Source organism: Chiloscyllium punctatum, chromosome 49 (assembly GCF_047496795.1).
Source record: "Chiloscyllium punctatum isolate Juve2018m chromosome 49, sChiPun1.3, whole genome shotgun sequence".
In the NCBI taxonomy this organism is placed as follows: Eukaryota; Metazoa; Chordata; class Chondrichthyes; order Orectolobiformes; family Hemiscylliidae; genus Chiloscyllium; species Chiloscyllium punctatum.
Window position 1 is genome coordinate 24804055 of NC_092787.1, and position 24375 is coordinate 24828429.

Below are 24375 nucleotides of genomic sequence, written 5' to 3' on the forward strand. Positions count from 1 at the left end.
ATAACATGCAAATAATTGAGTGAAATAATTTTCTGATTCTTGTGACAAACCCTTTTGAGAGGCCAGAAATGATTTGGCAATCTTTCTAGCAGGCTGGCCAACACCAACACAGCTGTTTAATATAGAAAAACCATTTCCTCTGGTGACCAGCATTCTACAGTTATCTGTAAACCTGCATTCAGACAAAGCTTTCACTTTCAACACTCAAACAAGGCTGCTCTCAGTAACACTTAGACAGACACCACACACACAGACAGACACACACTGACACCAACAGACCCACACAGGGACACAGACATGCACTGAAATACACAGACACACATGGATACACGTAACACACAGACACACATGCATACACTTAACACACAGACACACACACATGTGGACATTAACAGGCACAGGCCCATACAGAGACACAGGCATATGCACTCACACACATACTAACAGACACACACACATATGCTCACAGACGCTGTCTCTTTCTCTCTCTCTTTCTCTCTATATCTACCCCTTTCTTTCTCTCTCTCTCTCTCTCTGTTTCTGTGGTTGGAAAGTGGTACCATCTTCATCCAGTAACTTCCATTTGTACCACATTCCAAACATGATGAACCTCTATATAAGACTCAGATGAACCTTACAAATTACAGCCATCCATAAACATGGGGCTTCATAGAGTCCTACAGCATGGAACCAGACCCTTCAGTCCAACCAATCCATGCTGACCCTAATCCCAAACTAAACTAGTCCCACCAGCCTGTTCCTGGCCCATATCCCTCCAGAACTTTCCTATTCATGTACTTACCTAAGTGTATTTTAAACATTGGAATTGTACCCACACCCACCACTTCCGCTAGAAGTTCATTCCACACACAAACTACCCTCTGTGTAAAAAGGTGTCTTTCATATCTTTTTAAAATCTTTCTCCTCACCTTAAAAATATGCCCCCGCTCTAGAAATCCCCCACCCTAAGGAAAAGACACTTACCGTTAACCCTACCTATGCCCCTCATAATATTATAAACTGTTTAAGGTCACTTCTCAACCTCCTGCATTACAGTGAAAAACGTCCAGTCTTTCCAGCCTTTCTTTATAACTCAAATCTTCCAAAGCCAGCAACATCCTGGTAAATCTCCTCTGAACCCTCTCCAATTCAATAATATCCTTCCTAGCAGTTGCACCAGTCTCTCACGCCGTGCTGAGTAATTAGATGGGGCTAAGAATTTAGGGACAGCTCCTTGGAGAACGTAAAATGTAACTATCACTGGAACAGCAACTTCTGCTTTGTCTCTGTTTGTTCCTGCTCCATCAACATGTGGCATTCCTGTCCTGATTAACAATCTGTGCTGCAAAGCTTTGAGGATCATTTGTATGAGCTTTAACATGTCGCAGTTTAGTAAGCTGCAGTGCTGCTAATGACAAAGGATTTTCAATGTCTGCAACACTATTCAAGAGAAAGAGATTTGAGAAGGTGGCGACTGAGTGAATAGAAGCATTGATTAGATTAGATTACTTACAGTGTGGAAACAGGCCCTTCGGCCCAACAAGTCCACACCAACCTGCCAAAGCGTAACCCACCCAGACCCACTCCCCTGCATTTACCCCTTCATCTAACACTACGGGCAATTTAGCATGGCCAATTCACCTAACCTGCACATTTTTGGACTGTGGGAGGAAACCGGAGCACCCGGAGGAAACCCACGCAGACACGGGGAGAATGTGCAAACTCCACACAGAGAGTCGCCTGAGGCAGGAATTGAACCTGGGTCTCTGGCGCTGTGAGGCAGCAGTGCTAACCACTGTGCCACCGTGCCACCCATTGGAATGGCTACTACACAGAAGGAGCTCCTTCAGCCCATCGAGTTTGTGCTGGATCTCTGCAAATGGGCCCCACACTCTTGCCTTTTCCTCATAGTCCCATAAATCTCTGCTCAGGTGATTATCCCAACCTGCCATGCCCGGGCCACTTGGTGTGCACAAATGTTTTTTCTCTCCTTGTTGCCTTGCTTTAATCACCTTAAGGCTGGGCCCATGCTTCCCAATCCTTATTTCTATGAAAACAGCTTCCTTATCTGTCCTGACCAGACTACCTCAACCAAATCTCTGCTCAGGCTTCTTGTCTTTAGAGGAAACAACCTTGGCTGCTTCAGTGAATCAGCATCACTGATGTCCCCTTGTACCAGGGACTCCGCTCATAAACCTCTTCTGCACTGTCTCCAAGGTATTCATGTCTTTCCGAAGTGCTGTCCCTGGGCTTGGATGCAACGCTCCAGTTAAAGCAAATAGGTGGCAAATTAGGGTGGCCCAATGGTTATCACTACTGCCTGACAGCGCCAGGGACCCAGGTTCGATTCCCCCCTCGGGTGACTGTCTGTGTGGAGTTTGTACATTCTCCCCTTGTCTGTGTGCGTCCCCTCTGGATGCTCCTGTTTTCTCCTACAGTCCAAAGATGTGCAGGTTAGGGTGGATTGGCCACGCTAAATTGCCCATAGTGTCTACAGATGTGCAGGTTCAGGTGAATTAGCCATTGGAAATACAGGGTTACAGGGGAGGGGATAAGTCTGGGTGGGATGGGTCAAATGGCTTGCTTCTACACTGTAGCGATTCTATGATTCTAAGCTAAGAGATACAAGACTTGGGAATGTTCCTTGGGGATAGAAGGTCATTTCTGCAATTGGTAGAATTGGTTAGTTATTGAGGGAAAGTTGCAGCATGATTGTACTGTCCCTATTAGAAAAGGGAATTCTGCATATTGTATGCAGCAAACAGCGATGTATGTTGTGTGATACAACAGCATCTCAGCAAATATATAACCCCTTCAGGCCTAAGGGTCTCATAAAGAGCCATGAATTGCCAGCAGCAGGAATTACCTGACGAGAGTTACTCAGTGACTGTGCAGATTGTACTGGGAATGCTGACTGGACCATCCAGGAAAAGAAGCCAGGACTTCCAACCCCATCAGAAAGGGGAACAGTCACAAAAATGAAACATCCCCCCCCCCCCACCAAACAGTCCAACCACCAGCCCCCCAGCTCCTCTGTTAAGATGGATTTGTACATTGAAGAGTATAAAACCGGCAAACCCACATAAGGGGAGGTAATGGCCAAGTGGTATTATCGCTGGACTGTTAATCCAGAAATTCAGCTAATGTTCTAGATTCAAATCTTGATTCACCTAGATTCAAATCTTGCCACGGCAGATTGTGGAATTTGAATTTAATTTTAAAAATCTGTAATTAAGAGTCTGATGACCATGAATCCGTTGTAATTGTTGGGAAACCAATAAAGGTCATTAGTGTCCTTTAGGGGAGGAAACTGCTGTCCTTACCTGGTCTGGCCTACATGTGACTCCAGGCCCACAGCAATATGTTTGACTCTTAACTGCCCTCCAAGTAATTAGGGATGGGCAATAAATGCTGACCTTCAGCCAGCGATGCCCTCATCCTGTAAATGAATTTTAAAAACCATGGAAGGGAGGGATGAGCACAGGGGCTCCAATTCTTCAGAGGTTTTGATCCACATTCCATCTCAAATCCTGAACGTCCACTGGGGTTGAGAATTTCATGGGCGTACACCCCATGGGCTTCACTGTTTCAACTGTGTGCGTACTGAGCTGCCTGAGAAAGCCTGACCCCAGCCAAGTACAGGTGACAAACTCGAACACACCCGATGCTACCCTTAGATTCCAAAGTACAGGTAGTTCTTCTGTAGCGTGATGGTTGCATTCTTGTGTAACCCCACATTATAGAAAAATCATGCTTCAGAAACAGCGCTTAAAGTATAGGCTATGTCATCACATTACAACCAACACATGTTTTAAAAGTTTGTGCTGTAGAAACATTGTCCCAAATTTATCAATCATGTTACAGCAGATTTGCGTAAACAAAAAGCGCCTTATAACAGAATGACTGTAATCTGTTGGAGCAAATTACTGGAAATGCTGAAAGCTGAACTGAAAACAACAAATGCTCGAGATCACAGTGGGTCAGACAGCATCCATGGAGAGAGCTAACATTTCAAGTCTAGATGACTCTTCAACAGAGCCTCCAGTCCTCTGCCCTGCATCTTTAAATGTCGCTGTATTGTGCTGCTTTGTCACCTAGATGTTTTCAGCCTGGAAAAATTCAGTGTAGGTTGGTGATTGAATTTATTCAAGGTTAGCTGAGTTGGATATTTTTCCTGGACAAATGAGGATAGAGTTACTGAGGGGCAGTATCGTCAGAAAGTAAGATTAAGGTTTTGCTTATAGTTTCTTTTTAAGAAAGCAGTTGGAAAAGAGATTTCTGAAAGGATGCAAGGGATATTCTGCTGCTTTTCCACCTCTTTTCCATGGAGTTATTGGGGTGGAACTAGAGATTGCATCTGATGTGAGGTGATGGCCTGGTGGTATTATCACCGGACTGTTAATCCAGAGACCCCGGGAATGTTCTGGGGACTTGGGTTCAAGTCTGACCAATGCAGATGGTGGATTGTGAATCTAATAAAATTCTGGAATTAAGAATCTAATGATAACCATGAATCCATTGTTGATTGTTGGAAAAACCCATCTGGGTCACTAACGTCCTTTGGGGAAAGATACTGCCATCCTTACCTTGTCCAGACTCCAGACCCAGAGCAATGGCTACGTAAGCCATTCAGTTCAAGGGCAATTAGGGCTGGGCAACAAATGCTGTTCTTTCCAGTGACACCCATGAAACAAACAAAATAAAATGATGTCTTAGTTATGAACACTTTGTGTTTTACACCATCCAGGACAAAGCAGCCTGCTTGATTGACACCCCATCCACTCCCTCCACCACCAACGCTCAGTAGCAGCAGTGTGTACTATCTACAAGATGCATTACAGAAATTCACCAAAGATCCTCAGACAGCACCTTCCAAATCCAAGACCACTTTCATCAAGAAGGACAAGGGCAGCAGATAGATGGGAACACCACCACCTTCAAGTTACCCTCCAAGCCCCTCACCATGGAAATATATCGCTGTTCCTTCAGTGTCTCTGGGTCAAATCCTGGATTTCCCTCCCTAAGGGCATTGTGGGTCAACCCACAGCACACAGACTGCAGCGGTTCAAGAAGGCAGCTCACCCCCATCTTCTCAAAGGGCAACTGGAGGGGGGCAGCAATGCCCACATCGCATGAATTCATTTTTTAAATGTTAGCAGTCACTTTGATCCCTCTTTTGTGACCCAGCAAAGAAGTGGATTATATCAGATACATGATATGCATCTGTAATTTAACTGGGCAGACACAGCAGGAATCTGCTCATTAGCTGAAAATGAAATCTGTTAAATTTACTAACTCTGACATGCTTTATTAAAGATTAGTGGAGGAAGTAACAGTTTGCTGAATTGTTCTCAGTAACTAACACATTAGCGCCTCACTGTGTCACTCACAACTTGGCAACGAAACCAGGTTTGAAAATATATAACTTAATCCAACTGTTCAAAGGCTGTCTCCATCCAGTGAAACATTTACAAACAAAGATTACTGAAATGTTTTTGCAATTAGATATTTAGCTGAGAGCTTAGTGCTTTAGCAAATTTGTGATGAAATTATTTTGAATGGTCTTGATTTGTTTTTGAAATGCATGTAATTTATTTGAGTTCCCTCTGCAGACAGCGGATGTGTTATCTACTGTAGGGAGCATAGCCTTCAATCTTTGAATGAAATATCCTTCACATAATATGGATAAGTGAGTTCATTGGATGAGAGAAAAGGAAAAGAGGAAACATGAGCCAAAAAGGGTGGATGTGAAGATGACATTGGTAGAGTGTTTGATCTGATTGTTCCTTCTGCTTGCACCAGTTCAAGGAGGTCTGAGCCTCTTGAGAGAATTTTGCAAACATTCACAAAAACTGGAAATGGAATCATAGAGTCATACAATGTGGAAACAGACCCTTCAGCCTAACCCATCCATGTTGGCCAGGTTTGACAAACTGAACTAGTCCCGTTTGCCTACTTACATTTGGCCCATATCCCTTAAACCTTTCCTAGTAATGTACCTGTCTGAATGGCTTTTAAATGCTGTAATTGTACCACCACTTTCTCTGGCAGTTTATTCCATATGTGCACTGCCCTCTGTGAAAAAGTTGTCTCTGAGGTCAATCTTAAATCTTTCCCCCTCACCTTCCCAGTTGCAGTCTTGATGAAGAATTTATCACGAAATCAAACTTGCACGGAATCGCAAAGCTGTGAACATAATCAAAAGGTGATCATTTTAATGCTGGAGCTTATGTAGCAGAGTGAAGCCAAGTGATCTTGATTCATGTCCCAGCTCCTTATCGACACCAGGTTTGCTTTCGGTCAGGTCCACTCCGAAAGGAAACACGAGCCCTTAAGAAATAGGAGCTGGATTGGGCCATTTGGCACATCAAGCCTACCTGGCCATTCAGTGATGACTTACCCCCCACTTCAGCTTCCTGCATTATCCCCAAATCCCTTCATTCCCTTAAAGCCCAGAAATCTATTAATCTGTGTCATGTTGTCCTAACGCAGTCAACCTTCCCCGATATTGTTAACAGTCCAGCCAGCTGCTTGAGTTGATGAAACAAGGCAGGTATTTGTGTGGAACTCAGTGTCTGAGGGTTGTTTTTGCAAGTTCTTCAGCAACTCGTAGTTTCTTGCACATCCAACTAGGTCCTGCCTCATTACAAAGAATCAGTCTTCTTACTCATGTTCTCCCCATGTTCTTTAATAAATCTTTTCTTTCATGTCTAGAAACTTCCTGTGCTGCTCCTTCACAGGAATATTCTTGCAGTATTCTTACCCTCCTCTTCAAATTCTCTCAGAACTCTCGCCATCTGTTACAATTACTTGGCAACTGCCCTTCCTATGTCTGGAGGGTTATCTTCCAGCAATACAAAACCTGCTCCTTTTCATGAATATCCCACTTCGAGTGTGTGTGGGTCACTCAATCTAAGCTGGTCTTTTATCTACAGCTGCCACATTGCTTGAAAATGCTGCAAACCCTATTTCTCTGGCACCTTCTAGGATCTCAAGACACGAGTGTCTTAGGAGTTAAGGAGCACATTTGGAGTGCAGCCATTTTGATACAATGTGAGATTTGCCTCCCTAATGACTGATGCTCTTTAAGAAAGGAAATCTGCCACCCCTACCTTGTCTGGCTACTCCAGACCTACAACAATGTGGTTGACTCTTTACTGCTATCTGGGCAATTAGGGATGGGCAATAAATGTCCCAGCCAGCAACACCCATATCTTACAATTTAACTTTTAAATATTCCTCATAGCAAGATTCTACAAATGCAGGTAATCTGTTTGTCATAGAATCTGTATAGTGCAGATAGAGGCCACTTGGCCCACTTGTATTCTAGGATGCTAAACTGCACTGTCCACCTATCCCCATTTCCCATGTCTATCCCACTCAACCCTGGACACGACAGGGCAATTTAACATGATTGATCCTTCTAAGCTGCACATCTTTGGACTGTGGGAGAAAACCCACACAGACAGAGGGAGAATGTCAGTGTGGAGCTTGCACAGCTCGCTCAAGGGTGGAATCGAATCTGGATCCAGTGCCACCCTCAATGCATGCTTGTAACTATTGACCAGGATCCCAGGGAGGACTCCCCATGCTCTTTTTAAACGCAACGGCCACAGAAGCCTCTGAATGGGCACCAGGGTCACACTTCATTGTCACATCCGAAAGACAGCACTTCTGATAGCGCTGCACTCACTCAGCACTGCACTGGAGAGGCAGCCCAGACATTTCTCTTCTACAGTGCAGTTAAACCCCACAGCCTTCTCGTTCAGGTGCTGAACAAATGCTCCTGCATTTATCCTTCTTCATGGGACCCGAAACGTTAACTCTCTCTCTCTCTCTCTCTGTCTGTACAGAGGCTGCCAGACCTGCTGAGTTCCTCCAGCCTTCTCTGTGTTACTTTCAGATTTCCAGTGTCCACAGTTCTTGGATTGATTTTCCTGCAGTTGTGTTGTTTGAGTGGCTCGGTAGCTGATGAGGTAATGATGAGGGATCTATAGTGTGCACACTGTGAAAAGAAAGCGCCAGCTGTGTTCATGCTGCTGTGGTGTTCGGTTAGCTCAGTTGGCTGGATGGCTGGTTAGTGATGCCAACAGCGTGGACTCAATTCTCACACCAGCTGAGGTTACCATGAAGGACTCTCCTCCTCAACCTCTCCCCTCGCCCGAGGCATAGAGACCCTCAGGTTAAACTCCCACTCGTTGTCTGTCTAATGAGAGAGTAGCCCTATGGTCTGGTAAGGTTGTGGTGATTTTTTTTATTACAGGCATTTTGGAAAAGTCACAAAATGACCACTGGAATTCTGTACGGTCCCCCCTCCTTCCCACTCGCATCTACCCCATTGTTCATGTGACACAATAACAAAAGCCCAGGGTCAATGTGAGTAAAAGTTGTAGAAAAATTCCAGGTGAAAATGTCACTAAAGGCAGTGATTTGCATGTGGTTTGCAGTTTTGATTGTTATCTTATTGTAAATTAATCTGTGCACATAAAATGTCAAGTACTGGTGAGGGGGAAAGTTTAAAGGCAGTGAGCAAGGGAGGTTTTTACACAGAGGGTGGTAGATGTCTGGAACACGTTGCCAATGGGAGGTGATAGCAGCAGAGTCTATAGCAACGTTTAATGGGCATTCAGACAGACACATAGTCAGGCATGGCATAGAGGGTCACAGACCACGAGCAGGCCAATGGGATTAGTTCAGAGTGGCATCATGGTTAGTACAGACATGGTGGGCCGAAGGGCCTATTCCTATGCCTGCAACGCTTTATGTAATTGGGAGCAGGGGTAAACTGAAATAACTCCAGAGAAGCCAATATTCTGTCACCAAGTCGGCCTTTATTTACACATGAACCATCCTTGACTGTATAGCACCTAGTGCAGAGTTAGGTACAGTCAACCTGTTTCTATTTGTCAGCCAAGGCTCCCTGATTGGGTCCAATCAGGGAACTCAGATTCTCCACCTGGCTGACCTCATTACAATCACTCCGCCATTCATTAAAATTCCGGCTGCTCTGATTAATCATATCATCCCTGATAACCTTTCACCTCTCCCCATCCTCGCTAACCAAGAATTGATTGGCCTCTGTCTTGAAAATATAAGGATTCTAGTTCCTTCATCTATCGAGGAAGAGTTCCAAAGACTCTCAACCCTGTGTGGGAACAAATGTTTTCTCATCTCTCTCTGACATGTGATGCAGTTGTGTTTTGCATTTAGTACACAGCTGCTGCAGCCCATCCAGTGTGTGAATCCTCCAGCTATGATTGTTTTCCACAGGCTAATGGATATTCTTTAATCCATTGTTGAAATGGTCTTTCCGATAAGATCATCTGAGCTCAGCTCGTCCTAGCCAAATTAGTTAATTGCAAATGGACAGCCTAGAACTGTTGTAATGAGATGATGATTGATCCCAGTGGAACTGTGTCAGGCTGGACTGATTACACTGCTGGGAAACAAAAATAGACCCATGTGCTTGACTAGCTAAGGCACTGTGGCCTTATTCACAAAGTTTGCATTTAGGGAGCTTTTTTTTTGTTGTTGGTTCTAACATTTCTCTGCAGGAGAGTGTATAATCGGTCCATCAGAGATCGAGAGAGACAGAGAAGTGGGGTGCAGAAAGCTGACTTGCTGCCCAATCAGATCAATGTCCATTTTCCAGGATGTTTGTCACAATTGTGGCCTGGAACACACATCATGGGGCCAGGTGCTGCTCACATCCAGGAGCCTGACCCTTGACACAAGCACTCTGACCCTGACCTGAGCACAGTGACCCTGACCTGAGCATGAGAAGGGGTTGAGTATGAATAATCTAATCAATTAAAGAGCCAGCCCTTACAAGATAGTCAACCTTTAGAAAGCATATTTGAACCAGCCTGTTTGGAAAAGACTCTTAAGCGGGGTGTCTTGTACGCAGAGCCTCTGGTCTAGGAATACAGATAGTAGCAGTGTGCTGCAAGACCATGAGTATCTCCTTGATATAAAAATATTTCTCATGAACCAATTGGCCAGGCAGTAACACAGCTCCAAGGTGGGTGGGCCCAAAACCAGGATGCTGTCTGTCAGAGATCAGCACATGACCACAAGATCCTGAGTCCCTCTTGCTATGCACTCAGGATATTTTCTAGCCAACCTGTTCAGGCATGTTAGTACAAATCTCTGGAGCAGGTGGGACTTGAACCCAAGCCTCCTGCTTCAGATTAACCAAAGAACAGAAATCACTGGAGAAACTCAGCAGGTCTGGCAGCATCTGCAGAGAGAGAAACAGAGTTAACATTTCGCTTCCAGTTCTGAAGACAAGTCACTGGACTTGAAAAGTTCGCTCTGTTTTCTCTTCACAGCTGCTGCCTGACCTGCTGAGTTCTCCTCCTCATTCAGAGGTATAAGCACTACCACAGCACCATGAGAACCTTCTGCATGTGTGCAGAATTCTTCATCAACCATTGCCCTCCAGCTATTTATCCTTAAACTTAATACAGCCGTCGTACTATTGACGCATTCATGTGTCACTGGAGGACAGAACAGGTTCAAGGGGCAGAATGGCCTAATCCTGTTCCCATGTTTATTGGTAGGACTTTACAAGTGTCCACTGTTAATGGGGGAGTTTGCCCCATCAGGATATGAGTTGAGAGTGTAGTGCTGGAAAAGCACAGCAGATCAGGTAGCATCTGAGGAGCAGGGGAATCGATGTTTCGGGCATAAGCCCTTCATCAGGAAAGTCCTCACTTTCTCCCATCAAGATATGACATGGCTGCAGAAGGGTAATGTCCATGAAATGGAAACTTGGGTCTCGCACTCCCCAACTGCCAATGGTGCAGCTTTAGCTCAAGTTTCTTGTTAGAACTGACTCATGTTGCTTTGATAACTGGAAAACTTATGAATCAGTTCAGTAGAAATCCCTTGCAGTGATTTTGGGAAAAATAGCATTTCAACAAAAATCTGTACGCAGCAGGACCCTGATAATTACTACTGTATGACAGTAACAATTTGTATTGATTTTTTAATTAATTTGTGGGATGGGATGTGGTGTCACTGGCTGGGCCTGGCATTTATTACCCGTCCCTACTTGCCTATTGAGAAGATGGGGATGACCTATCTTCTTGAACTGCTGCAGCTCATGTGCTATGGTTTGACCCACAATGCCCTTAGTGAGAGAATTCCAGGATTTTGAACCAGCAACAGTGAAGGAACGGCAATATGTTTCCAAGTCAGATGGTCAGTGGCTTGGAGGGGAACTTGAAGGTTGTGGTATTCCTGTGTATTTGCTGCCCTTGTCCTTCTAGATGGAAGTAGTCGTGGGTTTGGAAGGTGCTGTCTGAGGATCTTTGATGAATATCTGTGGTGCATCTTGTGGATAGTACACACTGCTGCTACTGAACGTCGGTGGTGGAGGGAGTGAATGTGGTGCCAATCAAGCGAGCTGCTTTGTCCTGGATGGTGTCAAGCTTCTTGAATATTGTTGGAGCTGCACCCATTCAGACAAGTGTCTTTAATATAATGGGATGTGGCATTTCGCACAAACATCACAAGAAGAAGAGAAACCAGGAGAACCAAACCTTGGTTGGAGGTATTTTTAAGAAGCGGCCTCAAGGAGGAAAGCGAGGCCAAGGTATGTAAAGGTTTATGGAGAGGATTCCAGAGTTTGGGCCCAGGGGTTGAAGGTAGACTCACTAATCGTGCAAGTACAGGACTTAAGTACAGGAGCAGTGATGTCTTGCTGCAGTTGCACAGGGGCCTTGGTGAGAGCACACCTGAAGTATTGTATGTAGTTCTGGTCTCTGGAGGAAGGATGTTCTGGTTATAGCGGGAGTAAATTGAAGATTTACAGACTGGTTCCTACTCTCTGCTGCCTTTTCCTTCCCACCTGCCATTTTAAGATCAGTAGTTAGTGCTTACTGATTTAAAAGAGATAGTTTGTTACTGAGTTAGTCTGGATTTATCAGTCTGACATGCCCTCTGTGTTGTTTCTGGCAGTAATCACTTGGTCACTCTTGCCAAGAATACAGAGAGAATTCCTTATCCCTGTCTGTTTCCCTCAGTAAATCTGGCACTTTCCTTTCCACTGAGTTTGTCTATTTGATAATTTCCATATGAATCCAGCTAGAGAGCCTCTATTAATTAAGACACATGGAACCATTTGGACTCTAGCACTTACCTAAGGGTTGACATAGTGGTATCTAATGATCTCAGTCTGCAGCTCCTGGGGACTTGCCACACACAAATCACTATCTTGTTAAAACAAAGGTCCCTCATCCATTTTAAAATATTTCTCCTCTCCCCTTAAAAATATGTCCCTAATCATGAATCCCTCAGCCTAGGGAAAAGATACCTGCCATTCACCTTTTCTATATCCAGCATGATTTTATAAACCTCTGAAAGGTCATCCCTCAACCTCCTTCGGCCCAGTGAAAGAATCCCTATCCTTACAACTCAAACCATCCATTCCCAGCAACATCCTGGTAAGTCTTTTCTGAACCCTCTTCAGCTTAATAATATCCTTCCTGTAACAGGGCGACCAGAACTGGACATCGGAGTCCAGAAGAGGCCTCATCATTGACTATCAGGAAGGAAAACCCATCTGGTTCCATACTAAGGGAAGGAAACCCACTGTCCCCATGTGGTCCGGCCTACCCACAGTGATGTGGTTAACTCATTGCTGCCCTCTGAAGTAGCCCAGCAAATCTGCTCAGAAGTGAATGGGCAACAAATGCTGGCCTTGCCAAGGATGCCTATATCCCATGGAAGAATAAATTGAAGAAGAATGGAGGTGGTAGGAGTGATGACCACTGTAACAGTGAAGTCTGTGTACAAGCCATGCTGTTTGCTCCATTTAAGTCTCCTCTTTTTTTAAATTGCCCCTTTCATTCTGCGACTCTCCATATCGTGTCCTCTGTTCACACTGCTATATTTAACTGATCAAGCAGCCCCATAATGTTTAAGTTCTGGAAGTGAGCGGTTAATCTTGCCTACAGGGTCAGTCATGTCCAGTACATCTTTGCCTGTTCATCTTGCCCAGAATGGAAATAGCATTCCTCGAGGACAAAACCAGCCTGATTATGTTATCCAGAAATATGCAAATAAAATCCCATGAGCAATCTCAAACAATTTGTTTCTTATAACATCAACTGGTTATGATTTTATCTCAATATCTTAGGCATTTGAAGAATTTGTCTTACCTCCTTTAACATCTGCTTTTGATGGTCAAAGTGCCTGTTTACACAGCTGACTATTCCATCATTATCCTTTATTATCTTGGAGCTTACCTTGGACTTGAAGCTGCTTCTATCAAGAGCAACAATATAATATTTACCTGTGAACTAGCCACCAGTTACTTAATATGCCAGGTATACTCACATTTAAACTGCTCCTTTGTCATTCCAACCTATGATGACATTTTTTATTTTTTAACATATTTTCATGGAACATGGGCCAGGTCAGCAATTGTTGCTCATTCACAGAACCCCTACAGTGTAGAAGCAAGCCATTCAGCCCATCAAGCCCATATTCGTCTCTGATCAGCATCCCACCCAGACCCATCCCTCTTCCCTATACCCCAGCATTTCCCATGTCTAACCCACCTAGCCTGCGCACCCCTCGACACTGGGGCAATTTAGCATGGCCAGTCCACCTAACCTGCACATCTTTGGACTGTGGGAGGAAACTAGAACAGCCAGAAGAAACCCATGCAGACAGGGGGAGAATGTGCAAACTCCACACAGACAGTTGCCCCAACGCTGGAATTAAACCCGCGTCCCTGGTGCTGTGAGGCAGCAGTGCTAACCACTGAGCTACTGTGTTGTTCCAGATTGCCCTTCAACTTACTTATTCCTTTATTTTCTTAGTTTATATTAAGAAAGACTTTAATGTTAACTATTTACTTTATTTCTTTATTTTTCTACTTATTCTGTGACAGTTACCTTTTTAAACTTTGTTTCTTTTCCTACTTTGTAGGATTTTTGTAGTTGGGTACTGTGTGTGGCGACATTATAGACTTGTCACTGTACTCCTGGACTTAAATACACATGACAATAAAATCTAAATCTAACTGAGTGTCTTACTGAGCACATTTGAGAGGGTAGTTAGGAATCAACCATATTTCTGTGAGTCACATATAGACCAGAGCGGGTAAGAATTGCAGATTTCCTTCCCTAAAGTACATTAGAGACCCAGATGGGTTCTTACAATAGTTAATAATGGTTCTGTGGTCACCATCACTTTCAATTCCAAGTTTATAAATGGAATTGAAATTTCAGTGCTGCAGTGATGGGGTTTAAACTGCTATCCCCAGCACATTCATTAAGGCATCTGGTCTTCCAGCTCAGTGACAGTACCATGGTAAAATCCCACCTTGTCATTAAGTAGTGGAATGAGTTTCTTAGCTCTGCACCTCCTCTAGCTCCACAAAGCACTGAGATTTCTGCTCCCCTTGGATTCTAGCCTCTAGAGTATCCCCTGGTTTTAACTGCTCTGTCATTGGTGGCTGTGCTTGAGTTTCCTTGCTGTGTAATCTCCCCTCTGCAGCTGTGCCATTGCAAAAACACCAATAGCAACTGGTATTTTGATGTCGCCTGTGACATAACAAAATGTCCCAGAGTGCTTCACAGGAGCATTACGACACAAAATATTATGTCCAGCAACGGGAGGACACAGTGGGTAAGCTTATTGAAAGCTTGCTCAAAGAAAGAAGTCTGAGGGAATGTGTCAAAGGAGTTACAGAGAGGAAGGATACTCCAGAGTTTGTGTCACAGGCAGCACACACAGTCACAAAAGATGAAGCACTCAAAGTTAGGGGCATTCCAGAGACCATAATTAGAGAGGAGAGGTTGGAGAGATTAAAGTGATAGGTGAAGGGGGACAGTAACAGGGCGAGCATCAAGTTAACCTCTAGTTTAACCAGGAATTAGCGTGGGTTGGTGGGCACGGAGAAAACACAGGAATGCATGTTATTTGCAGATAGCCTTCATGACCTGAAGTTTACAAAAAGGATAGAACGTGGGAAACCAGCCAGGAGTTTGTTAGAATTGTTGTGGCAATAATGAGCGATTCAGCAGCATGTAAATTTGTGTGAAGACATGGTGAACCATTATAAAGAAACTTGTATTTCTCTCCGTCCAATGAACTGGCGACTATCCTTACATCTTTTTGAGCCCCACTGCCCAGTTGCCCATACGTTGGATGCTTGCAGTGGAATGTATTTGTTTCTTAAACAAATTGTGATTGGTGCATTCTTTTTCTACTTAACTTGCATAATGACAAGTAAAAGATTTGGATCAGCAAAATATGTGATGCTTATCATCTATTAGAAAAATGCTGTTATCTGGTAAACTCCCACCCCCTTCCCTGTAAGATGGTTGAAAGGTTTTCTGTAAATAACTGGTGTTCGGGAATATGTTCGTCTCTGTCTGTCCTGCATTCACATCCAGCTCTCCTGCAATTTAATTGCAATAAAGATGAAGTTCAAACAGTGCAGCAAACTTTCATTTCATCTCAGCATCTCTGCACAACTGTTCTTGCTATTCACACTGTGATTTGTTTAGGAAGTGTTGGTTTTAATGCCCCACATTGTGGTATTGGGCAGTGTCAGGGAATGACAATGCAGTGATCTGAGCTAGGTGACTGGGGAAGTGAGGTCAGATCTGACCAATATACTACTAATCAATCTGAACCTAAAAACTAGGACTCAGTGATGATGAACATGGAGCAACGATCAATACTTGTAAGAACCCCATTGGGTTCACTGATGTTCTCAGGCAAGGAAATCTGCCATCCTTACCTGGGGTGCCCTATATGTGACTCCAGACCCACAGCAATGGAGTTGTCATTTAGCTGTGCTGTGAAATGGCCATGTAAACCAGGATGGAAGGCGTGTGCAGGCATATAGGGGGAAAAGACAGGACATTAGCTGGAGGTGATAGAACTGTTGCAGGCACGATCAAAAGGTCTCTTTCTACACCATAATGATTCTGTGACGGGTAATTAGGGATAGTGGGGGCTCCATCCTATGATTATTCCATAGGTTTGGTTGTGGCAGAAAATGCAACTGCAGCTGCCTTTCATTTCATAGTGAGGAAACAAAGTGTGTGCACGTGGGTGTGGGCATGGTGTCTAGATGGGTCTAGACATGGGGTGTGGATGTGGCGTCTAGACGAGTTTAGACGTGGGGTGTAAACATGATGTTTAGATGGCTCTAGATGTGGGGTTTGGATGTGGCGTTTAGATGAGTCTAAACATGGCATCAAGATGGGTCTACACGTGGGTGTGGACATGGCATCTAGATGGGTCTGCAAATGGGGTGCAGAGTTGGCATCTAGATGGGTCTAGACATGGGGTGCGGATGTGGCGTCTAGATGGGTCTAGACGTGGGGTGCGGATGTGGCATCTAGATGGGTCTAGACGTGGGGTGCGGATGTGGTGTCTAGATGGGTCTAGACATGGGGTGCAGATTTGGCATCTAGACTGGTCTAGACGTGGGGTGTGAATGTGGTGTCTAGACATGGGGTGTGGACATGGCATCTGGACGGGTCTAAACATGAGGTGTGGATGTAGCATCTAGACTGGTCTAGACATGGGGTGTGGATGTGTCTAGATGGGTCTAGACATGGGGTGTGGATGTGTCTAGATGGGTCTAGACATGGGGTGTGGATGTGTCTAGATGGGTCTAGATGTGGGGTGTGGACGTGGCATCTGGACGGGTCTAGACAGGTGGTGTGGATGTGTCTAGACTGGTCTAGACGGGTCTATACGTAGGGTGTGGACATGGCATCCAGATGGGTCTAGACTTGGGGTTGTTGTGGGGAAAATCATCAGCCTTGGAGTCAGAGTCGGAGTTCAATGACAGAGTTTATTGTACAAGGGAATATTGGAGCTCCAGGAAGAGAAAGACACCAACAGCACAGTGGTCAGCTGTGATTCTTCTCTCAATCCGGACCACATGTCAAGTTACTTTTATATATTTTGTAATAATAGGTCAGTGATGAGGTTATTGTCTTTGTAACATTGTTTGTTTATCATAAACGTTGCAGAATCGTTAATAGTTTTGGTGCAGTCATTGTCAGTTCCAGTGCAGCCTTTGTTAATTTCAGTACAGTCATTATCAGTTTCAGCATAGGAGAAAGTGAGGACTGCAGATGCTGGAGACCAGAGTCGAAAAATGTGGTGCTGGAACCCCACTGGTCCTCACCTTCCACCCCACCAACCTCTGGATACATCATACCATCCTCCGTCATTTCCGCCACCTCCAAACAGACCCCACCACCAAGGATATATTTCCCTCCCCACCCCTATCAGCGTTCCGGAGAGACCACTCCCTCCGCCACTCCCTCGTCAGATCCACACCCCCCACCAACCCAACCTCCACTCCCGGCACCTTCCCCTGCAACCGCAAGAAATGCAAAACTTGCACCACACCTCCCCCCTCACCTCCCTCCATAGCCTCAATGGATCCTTCCATATCAGTCACAAATTCATCTGCACCTCCACACACATCATTTACTGTATCCGCTGCACCCGATGTGGTCTCCTCTACATTGGGGAGACAGGCCACCTACTTGTGGAATGTTTCAGGGAACACCTCTGGGACACCCGCACCAACCAACCCAACCGCTCTGTGGCTGAACACTTTAACTTCCACTCCCACTCCGTCAAGGACATGCAGGTCCTTGGCCTCCTCCATCGCCAGACCCTGACCACACGACACCTGGAGGAAGAGCGCTTCATCTTCTGCCTCCAACCACAAGGGATGAATGTAGATTTCTCCAGCTTCCTCATTTCCCCTCCCCCCACCTTATTTCAGTCCCAACCCCCGGATTCAGCACTGTCCTCTTGACCTGCAATCTTCTTCCCGACCTCTCCGCCCCCACCCCCTCTCCAGCCTATCACCCTCACCCTCACCTCCTTCCACCTATTGTATTCCCAGCGCTGCTCCCCCAAATTCCCTCCCCCCTATCTTTTATCTCAGCCTCCCTGGCACACCAGCCTCATTCCTGAAGAAGGGCTTATGCCCGAAAGGTCGATTCTCCTGCTTCTCGGATGCTGCTTGGCCTGCTGTGTTTTTCCAGCACCACATTTTTCAACTCAGCGCAGACATAGTCAGTTTCAATATCTGCGTGGAAGTCCATTGCTGAAGTAATGGGCGCTAATTGCTCTTCCTGAGAAGGACGATTACTGCAGCCCTGGCTGTTATCACTCTGTATTGAGTCCATATCAAACTGTTAACATTTCTATCAAAGGTGTTAGCTAGACCCAGACACTTCAGCAGACAGTGTACACCACTCGTGTATTCTCCCCCCCACCGCCTTAAACTAATCAACTAGGCTTTAAGTGCATTGTGCTGGCATTCTAGTGGCCCCAGGCAGTGTCTGTGTTTGTTCTGCTGTCTCTCTCCATATTGTGGTCTGGTGGCCATCTTGTGTGTCAAGTGGCCAACTGATGGCTCAGTGGCCAAAATGTGTGTCCATGTACCTAGTGTCACCCTTCCCCATGCCATCTCCCCCTTCAGGGTGTAGACATGATGTTTAGATGGGTCGAGAAATGGGTTGGAGACGTGGTGTTTAGGTGGGTCAAGCCATGACATTTAGATGGGTTAGAACATGATGGAGAATCCTTCTGCTAATTAAGCCAAACACTCAGAAATGCTCACCTCACCCCATAATCTGTTGAAGTATGAGTGACAGAGAACTCAACTTTTTAAAGAAAAAACAAAGTTATTCTAAATGAACATTAAATAACAACTGTGTACCTCGTTTCTCTTCAATGTTTGTTATCTGCCTCCAACTCTACAACAATATACTGTTCCAATAAAAGCCCATGTTAAAACTACATCAACTTAATTTCAAAACCATACAGTGGCTATCAATAGTATTTGTCTTCATCTGGCTGAAGATTTCCCTGGGTCATCTTCGGTCTTTTGCTGCAAAGATGTTTCATACGAATAAGGTACCTTTGTTAGACAGTGTTTTGCTGCTGTGTCTTACTCTGTCAGTGGCAGTTGGTCTCCCTGTCTAACTGTCAAAATGTCTGCTTGTTTATACCCCCAGCATTGGATCATCTCATTGGTTCGATATTGTCAAAACAATAAATTCAAAATCGATGGGTTTTTAGTATCCTGCAGCGTAATTTAAACTGATTGGTGCAACTCGAGTCATTGTCAAAACAGCAACCCAAAACCCAGGTATTTGTTTTACAGCCAAATGTTAGATATTTATACTTTTCCAGTACACTCTGAGACTGCTAGTCAGTCACATGACAGGTGCCTGCACACTCTCATTGCAAAACAGCTTTCACTCTCTCTTAAAGGCACAGTACATACCTTCAACTTCATAACAGATGTGTCTAGACATGGGCTGTAGATGTGAAGTTTAGATGTGGGGTCTGGACGTGGTGTGTAGATGCAGTGTATAGACATGAACTCTAGATGTAACATGTAGATGTGGCTTTTCAACATGATGTGTAGACATTAGGCCAGATCTTTAGGTCCCACTAGCCTATTTGCCTTTTCCTGAGTCCCTTCCATGTGCTCCTCTCCACTCACCCCTGCTAACAGGCCACACCATGGCAGACAGTGGGTGGGGGTGACCATAGGGCTAGCTGGTTACCAGGTTGCAGTCTTGGTGATAACCTCTTGAAGGGAGGAAGGTTTGGATTGTCTGGTTGCCCTCCAGGTTCAGAGAGGTGAACCTAAAGGCAACCTCCCTGAGGCAGAAGTGGGGGAGATGTCAGGGCACAGAACAGCTCTCCCTTTCTGTGTAAGAGCATCAGCAACAATGTAGAGACCCCCTTGGATAATGCAGTAGTCCACACTGTGGTCTTGCAGCAAAAACCATTGTAATTGAAGTGCAGCTGAGGTGTTGATGGAGCAGTGAAATTGTCACTGGCCTAGGCATTTAAAAACCTAGGCTGATGTTCTGAGGGCATGGGTTCAAATCCCACTGCAGTTAATGGAATTTGAATGTGACTCATAAAATCTGGAATCGAAAGCTAGCCTTGTTGATAGTGGCCATGACAACAATCATGCTAATAGACAATAGGTGCAGGAGTAGGCCATTCTGCCCTTCAAGCCTGCACCATCATTCATTATGATCATGGCTGATCATCCTCAATCAGTATCCTCTTCCTGCCTTATCTCCATAACCCTTGATTCCACTATCCTTGAGAGCTCTATCCAACTCTTTCTTAAACGAATCCAGAGACTGGGCCTTCTGGGGCAGAGCATTCCACACACCCACGACTCTCTGGGTGAAGAAGTTTCTCCTCATCTCTGTCCTAAATGGCCCACCCCTTATTTTTAAGCTGTGTCCTCTGGTTCGGGACTCACCCATTAGCAGAAACATGTTTCCTGCCTCCAGAATGTGCAATGTTGTAGAAACCTGTCTTGTTCACTCATGTCTCAAGCTTACCTGGTCTGGCATCCATTTTGAATCTCATTCACAATCCATTGCACCCGATAAACAAGCTACAAGATATCCGATTGGCCCCTCAATTTTGAGAGCCTACCCATCTTTGGATGTTGAGAGCCTCCCATTTTTATTATGAAGTTTGTCTGACCCTCCCTAGTTAAACCCAATTACAGTAAGCTCCAATAATACCACTAGGTATTCCACCATAGAAAAGGTGGTATATGAATTCAATAAAAATCTAAAATTACAAGTCCAATGTTAATCATGAAACCATTGCCAGGAAAAAGCCATCTGGTTCACTAACATCCTTTAAGGAAGGAAATCTACCATCTCTATCTGGTCTGGCCTACACATGACTCCAAACCCAAAGCAATGTGGTTGACTCTTAACTGCCCCCTGGGCAATTAGGGATGGGCAATAAATACTGGCCTAGCCAGTGACGTCCTCATCCTGTGAAGAATCTTAAAAATGTGTAGAAAAACTGAGGTGATGACTGTTTCCCTTAGAGTGTGGATCTCTGACCCCTCGCCCACTTCAAACCCAGGAGCAGACACTAAAAATCAACTGAGATCCTAAGCAGGAGAGTTGCAGGAGAAGTCTAGTTAAATGAATATGAAAGCCTGGAATTCTCGCTGTACATTAACCTTCCCAGAAAATTTTAAGCTGCTAGATCTTTTCTGTGGTCCAAATTATTTTTAGTTAAGAATCAAAATGGAGCCTTTAACATCAAATAGAATGTACAACCTGAGAATATGTGGCATGTGCAGGTGAATAAAACATAACTGGCTGGGAATTCCAAGACCTGAATCAAATAGCCTGCTGTGAGATGTAGTTTTGCAGTTGGGCGGCACTTACTGAAGTATCATGAGATTGCTGATAGCTACAGGAGCAACAATTGAAGGTAATCAGTTGAGCTCGTCACATGGCTCATTAACACTTTCTCATAGTAGCATATATTCAATAAAAAGTTTTGTTCTCCACAAATGTTGAGGTAGGCCTGGAGTCAGGGACTCCTGGTTGTGATCATGGTAGGCCTGGAGCCAGGAGCTCCCGGTTGTGATCATGGTAGGCCTGGAGCCAGGAGCTCCCGGTTGTGATCATGGTAGGCCTGCAGCCAGGGATGCCCGGTTGTGGTCACAGTCAGCCCAGAACCAGAGATTCCTGGTTGTGATTATGACAGGCCCGGAGACATGGACTCCTGATTGTGGTCACAGTCAGCCTGGAGCCAGGCACTCTTGGTTCTGGCCACTGTAGGCCTGGAGCCAGGGACTCCTAGTTGTGGTCATGGTAGGCCCAGAGCCAGGAATTCCTGGTTGTGGTGACAGTATGCCCGAAGCCAGTGACTCCTGGTTATTGACAGCGGTAGCAGTGGAGGCAGGGACTCCAGGTTGCGGGGTGAGTGTAGGTTCGGCACGGGAGCCTGCATCGGTGATGAATTGGGCCCATCCATGAAGAGATGGCGCCTAAAGAGTGCAGACCCCTACAAGTGAGGCAGTGGAGGAGGAGTGAGGGGCAGGTGTCGACTCAAGACTCATGGCCGAGGTAGCAGAATGAAGTTGGATGTTTTTGGATCTACCTCTTTATTCTTAAACTGTTCAAAATGTCACTGAATTGTGGCCCATTTGAAGCTTTCCTCTGTAACTGACTATTATTAACAGTAAGATGTAAGTGACAATAAATCATCCAGTTCAATTCAAACAAAAAAACTGCATTCTAATGCTGTGCCTTTTGAATTACCCAGGAGCCCGCAGTTCTCCATGGCTTTCACATTGGCCAGACACTGATCAATCGAAGTCAAAAATCCCTCTTGTCCTGTGGCAACATAAACTGTTGTAATCGTTTGAAGTTTGCTGTTCGTGCATCTGTCCTGAAGAGTGCAAGACAAAAAATGTTTCCCTTTTCAGCAACATGCAAGAAATAAAATTGGACTTTTCTTTCTATGTAACCTAAACATTTGCTAGTAAGAGGAACTGAAGATGACTATGTGGTTGTTTAGTTGAAGTATGTGAATTTGTTTCAACTTTTCTGTACACTGAATGTAACATTATCTGTGGAATTATCCATTTGCAACTAACAGCCCTGAATATTGGAATATGTACCATCTGATCTTAGCAAACCACAGAGAGCTCCTTCGCACTTTTTTTTTCAGCGAGCACATCAATGTTTATAAAATTTAATTTGAAGCAAATCTTTGAAAGATGTCTTTGAAAGGCTGCATCATTCAGATAGCCAACAAAGATTTATATTTGAGTATTAATGGAACAGGGAGGATCCTAGAAAGCAAAGCCCTAAATTACACTATGAGCAAACCAGAACATTTCAGAAGTAAGGACACAGGAAGGAGGAGTAAAGGGAGGAATTGCAGTTCAACACTGACTGTGCTGAAGCTGAAATTTGGAAGAAGTACAAGGGAGAGGTGCTGCTATTCAAATGGTCTGCTCTGTGTTTCAGGGTGCACGAGGTTCTGATGGTCTGACAGGGGAGCCAGGTCCGAAAGGTATCAAGGTATGTAAACCCCGGGGGAAATCAGGAGCCTAGCTCATAGGCAATCCCCCTTCATTTCACAATTGCAAGAAGTTTCCCACTTCATCATTTAACCTTAGAGCAGAGTTAATAAGAGGTCACATATTTGCTCAATTGGTTTTTAACACATCAGCTTAAGAGTCAAGTTTTCCAAGAATTTTTTCAGTACAGCAGTTCAGAGGCTGAGATCTAGTTCGAAAGAATCTGCCACTAATATTAAGTGATTCCGTATGAAGCAAAGGGGTATTTGTTCATTGACTTTTTTTGCTACCTGAGCAACATCTGCAAAAGATGTTGTACATCACTGACCAGCATTCCAGTCTCAGCTTTACTTATAGTTTTTAAAATAACTGGTAAAATTTATTGAAATGAACTTTTAAGTTCCACGTGTAGTTGGGTGTACACTAATGGTGGTCACACTGCTAGTGAGGGTTAATCTAAATAAAGAGAATGAATAGTCAGTCTAGTAGTTCCTGCCTTTGGGTTTGTGCATAAATATTCCACTAGGTCCAAAGTGACTGAGCTCTTCATGTTCTTGTTGCTTCAAGTAATTATTTTAACTCTTTTTAATATTAGGGAACTGTAGGGAAACCAGGCCGGACTGGACCAGGTGGACAGAGGGTATGTGAAAGCAAAGTAAAGACAACCCAGTATTATTTTTGTTTCATTATTTATTGAAAATATGTAATTTTATTTCTGGCAAGCACTTTAATGTATGAGGCACATCATTAAACCTTTGCCTCTATTTACAGGGTAAAAGAGGGGAACCAGGAGAAACAGGAGCAACAGGTTTTCCAGTAAGTCATGAAGCAATCACCAGAGGCCATTCTGCCCATATGTCATTGCTGACTTCATGAATGCTTTTGAATGACATGTTTTGAACGAGTAACCTGGAGTTAATCAGCAATAACAATGCAATTTAACATAATGGTAATATAGTGTGATGTGTAATATGTAACAATATTATACAACAGCAATATAACATACATGAGAACAGTAACAATATAGCAGCAATGTAATACAATGTATACTATAAGACTGCACAGTGGCTCAGCGGTTAGCACTGCTGCCTCACAGTGCCTGAGACCCAAGTTCAATTCCGCCCTCAGGTGACTCTGTGTGGAGTTTGCACATCCTTCCTGTGTCTGTGTGGGTTTTCTCCAGGTACTCTGGTTTCATCCCACATTCCAAAGATGTGCAGGGTAGGGTGAAGATTGGCCATGGGAAATTACCATAGTGTCCAGGGAATATGCAGGCTAGGTGGGTTAGCCATGCGAAATGCAGAGTTACAAGGGTAGGGCAAGAGTCTGGGTGGGATGCTTTCTGAAAGGTCAGTGTGGACTCGATGGACCAAACGGCCTGCTTCCATGCTGTGGGGATTCTACATTAATATGCAAAAGCCCCTGAAACAGAGGTTGAAACCTGTCCCTTCAATCCAAGCAAAACCACTCTTAAGTTCCAAAATCAG

At 44.6% G+C, this 24375-nt stretch overlaps 1 protein-coding gene across 5 annotated transcripts in view; it reads left to right on the forward strand.

Moving 5' to 3' along the window:
- col27a1b (collagen, type XXVII, alpha 1b) overlaps positions 1-24375 on the forward strand; it is a 653616-nt gene that overhangs the window by 491358 nt on the left and 137883 nt on the right. For all 5 annotated transcript variants that reach the window (XR_011956099.1, XM_072565909.1, XM_072565908.1 and 2 more), the window contains 3 exons: positions 22836-22889; positions 23484-23528; positions 23660-23704. Coding sequence is in view for 4 of the 5 variants with exons in the window: in XM_072565909.1 (XP_072422010.1) it covers positions 22836-22889; positions 23484-23528; positions 23660-23704 (144 nt within the window). In the remaining variant the exon portion in view is untranslated. The remainder of the gene's footprint in view (positions 1-22835; positions 22890-23483; positions 23529-23659; positions 23705-24375) is intronic.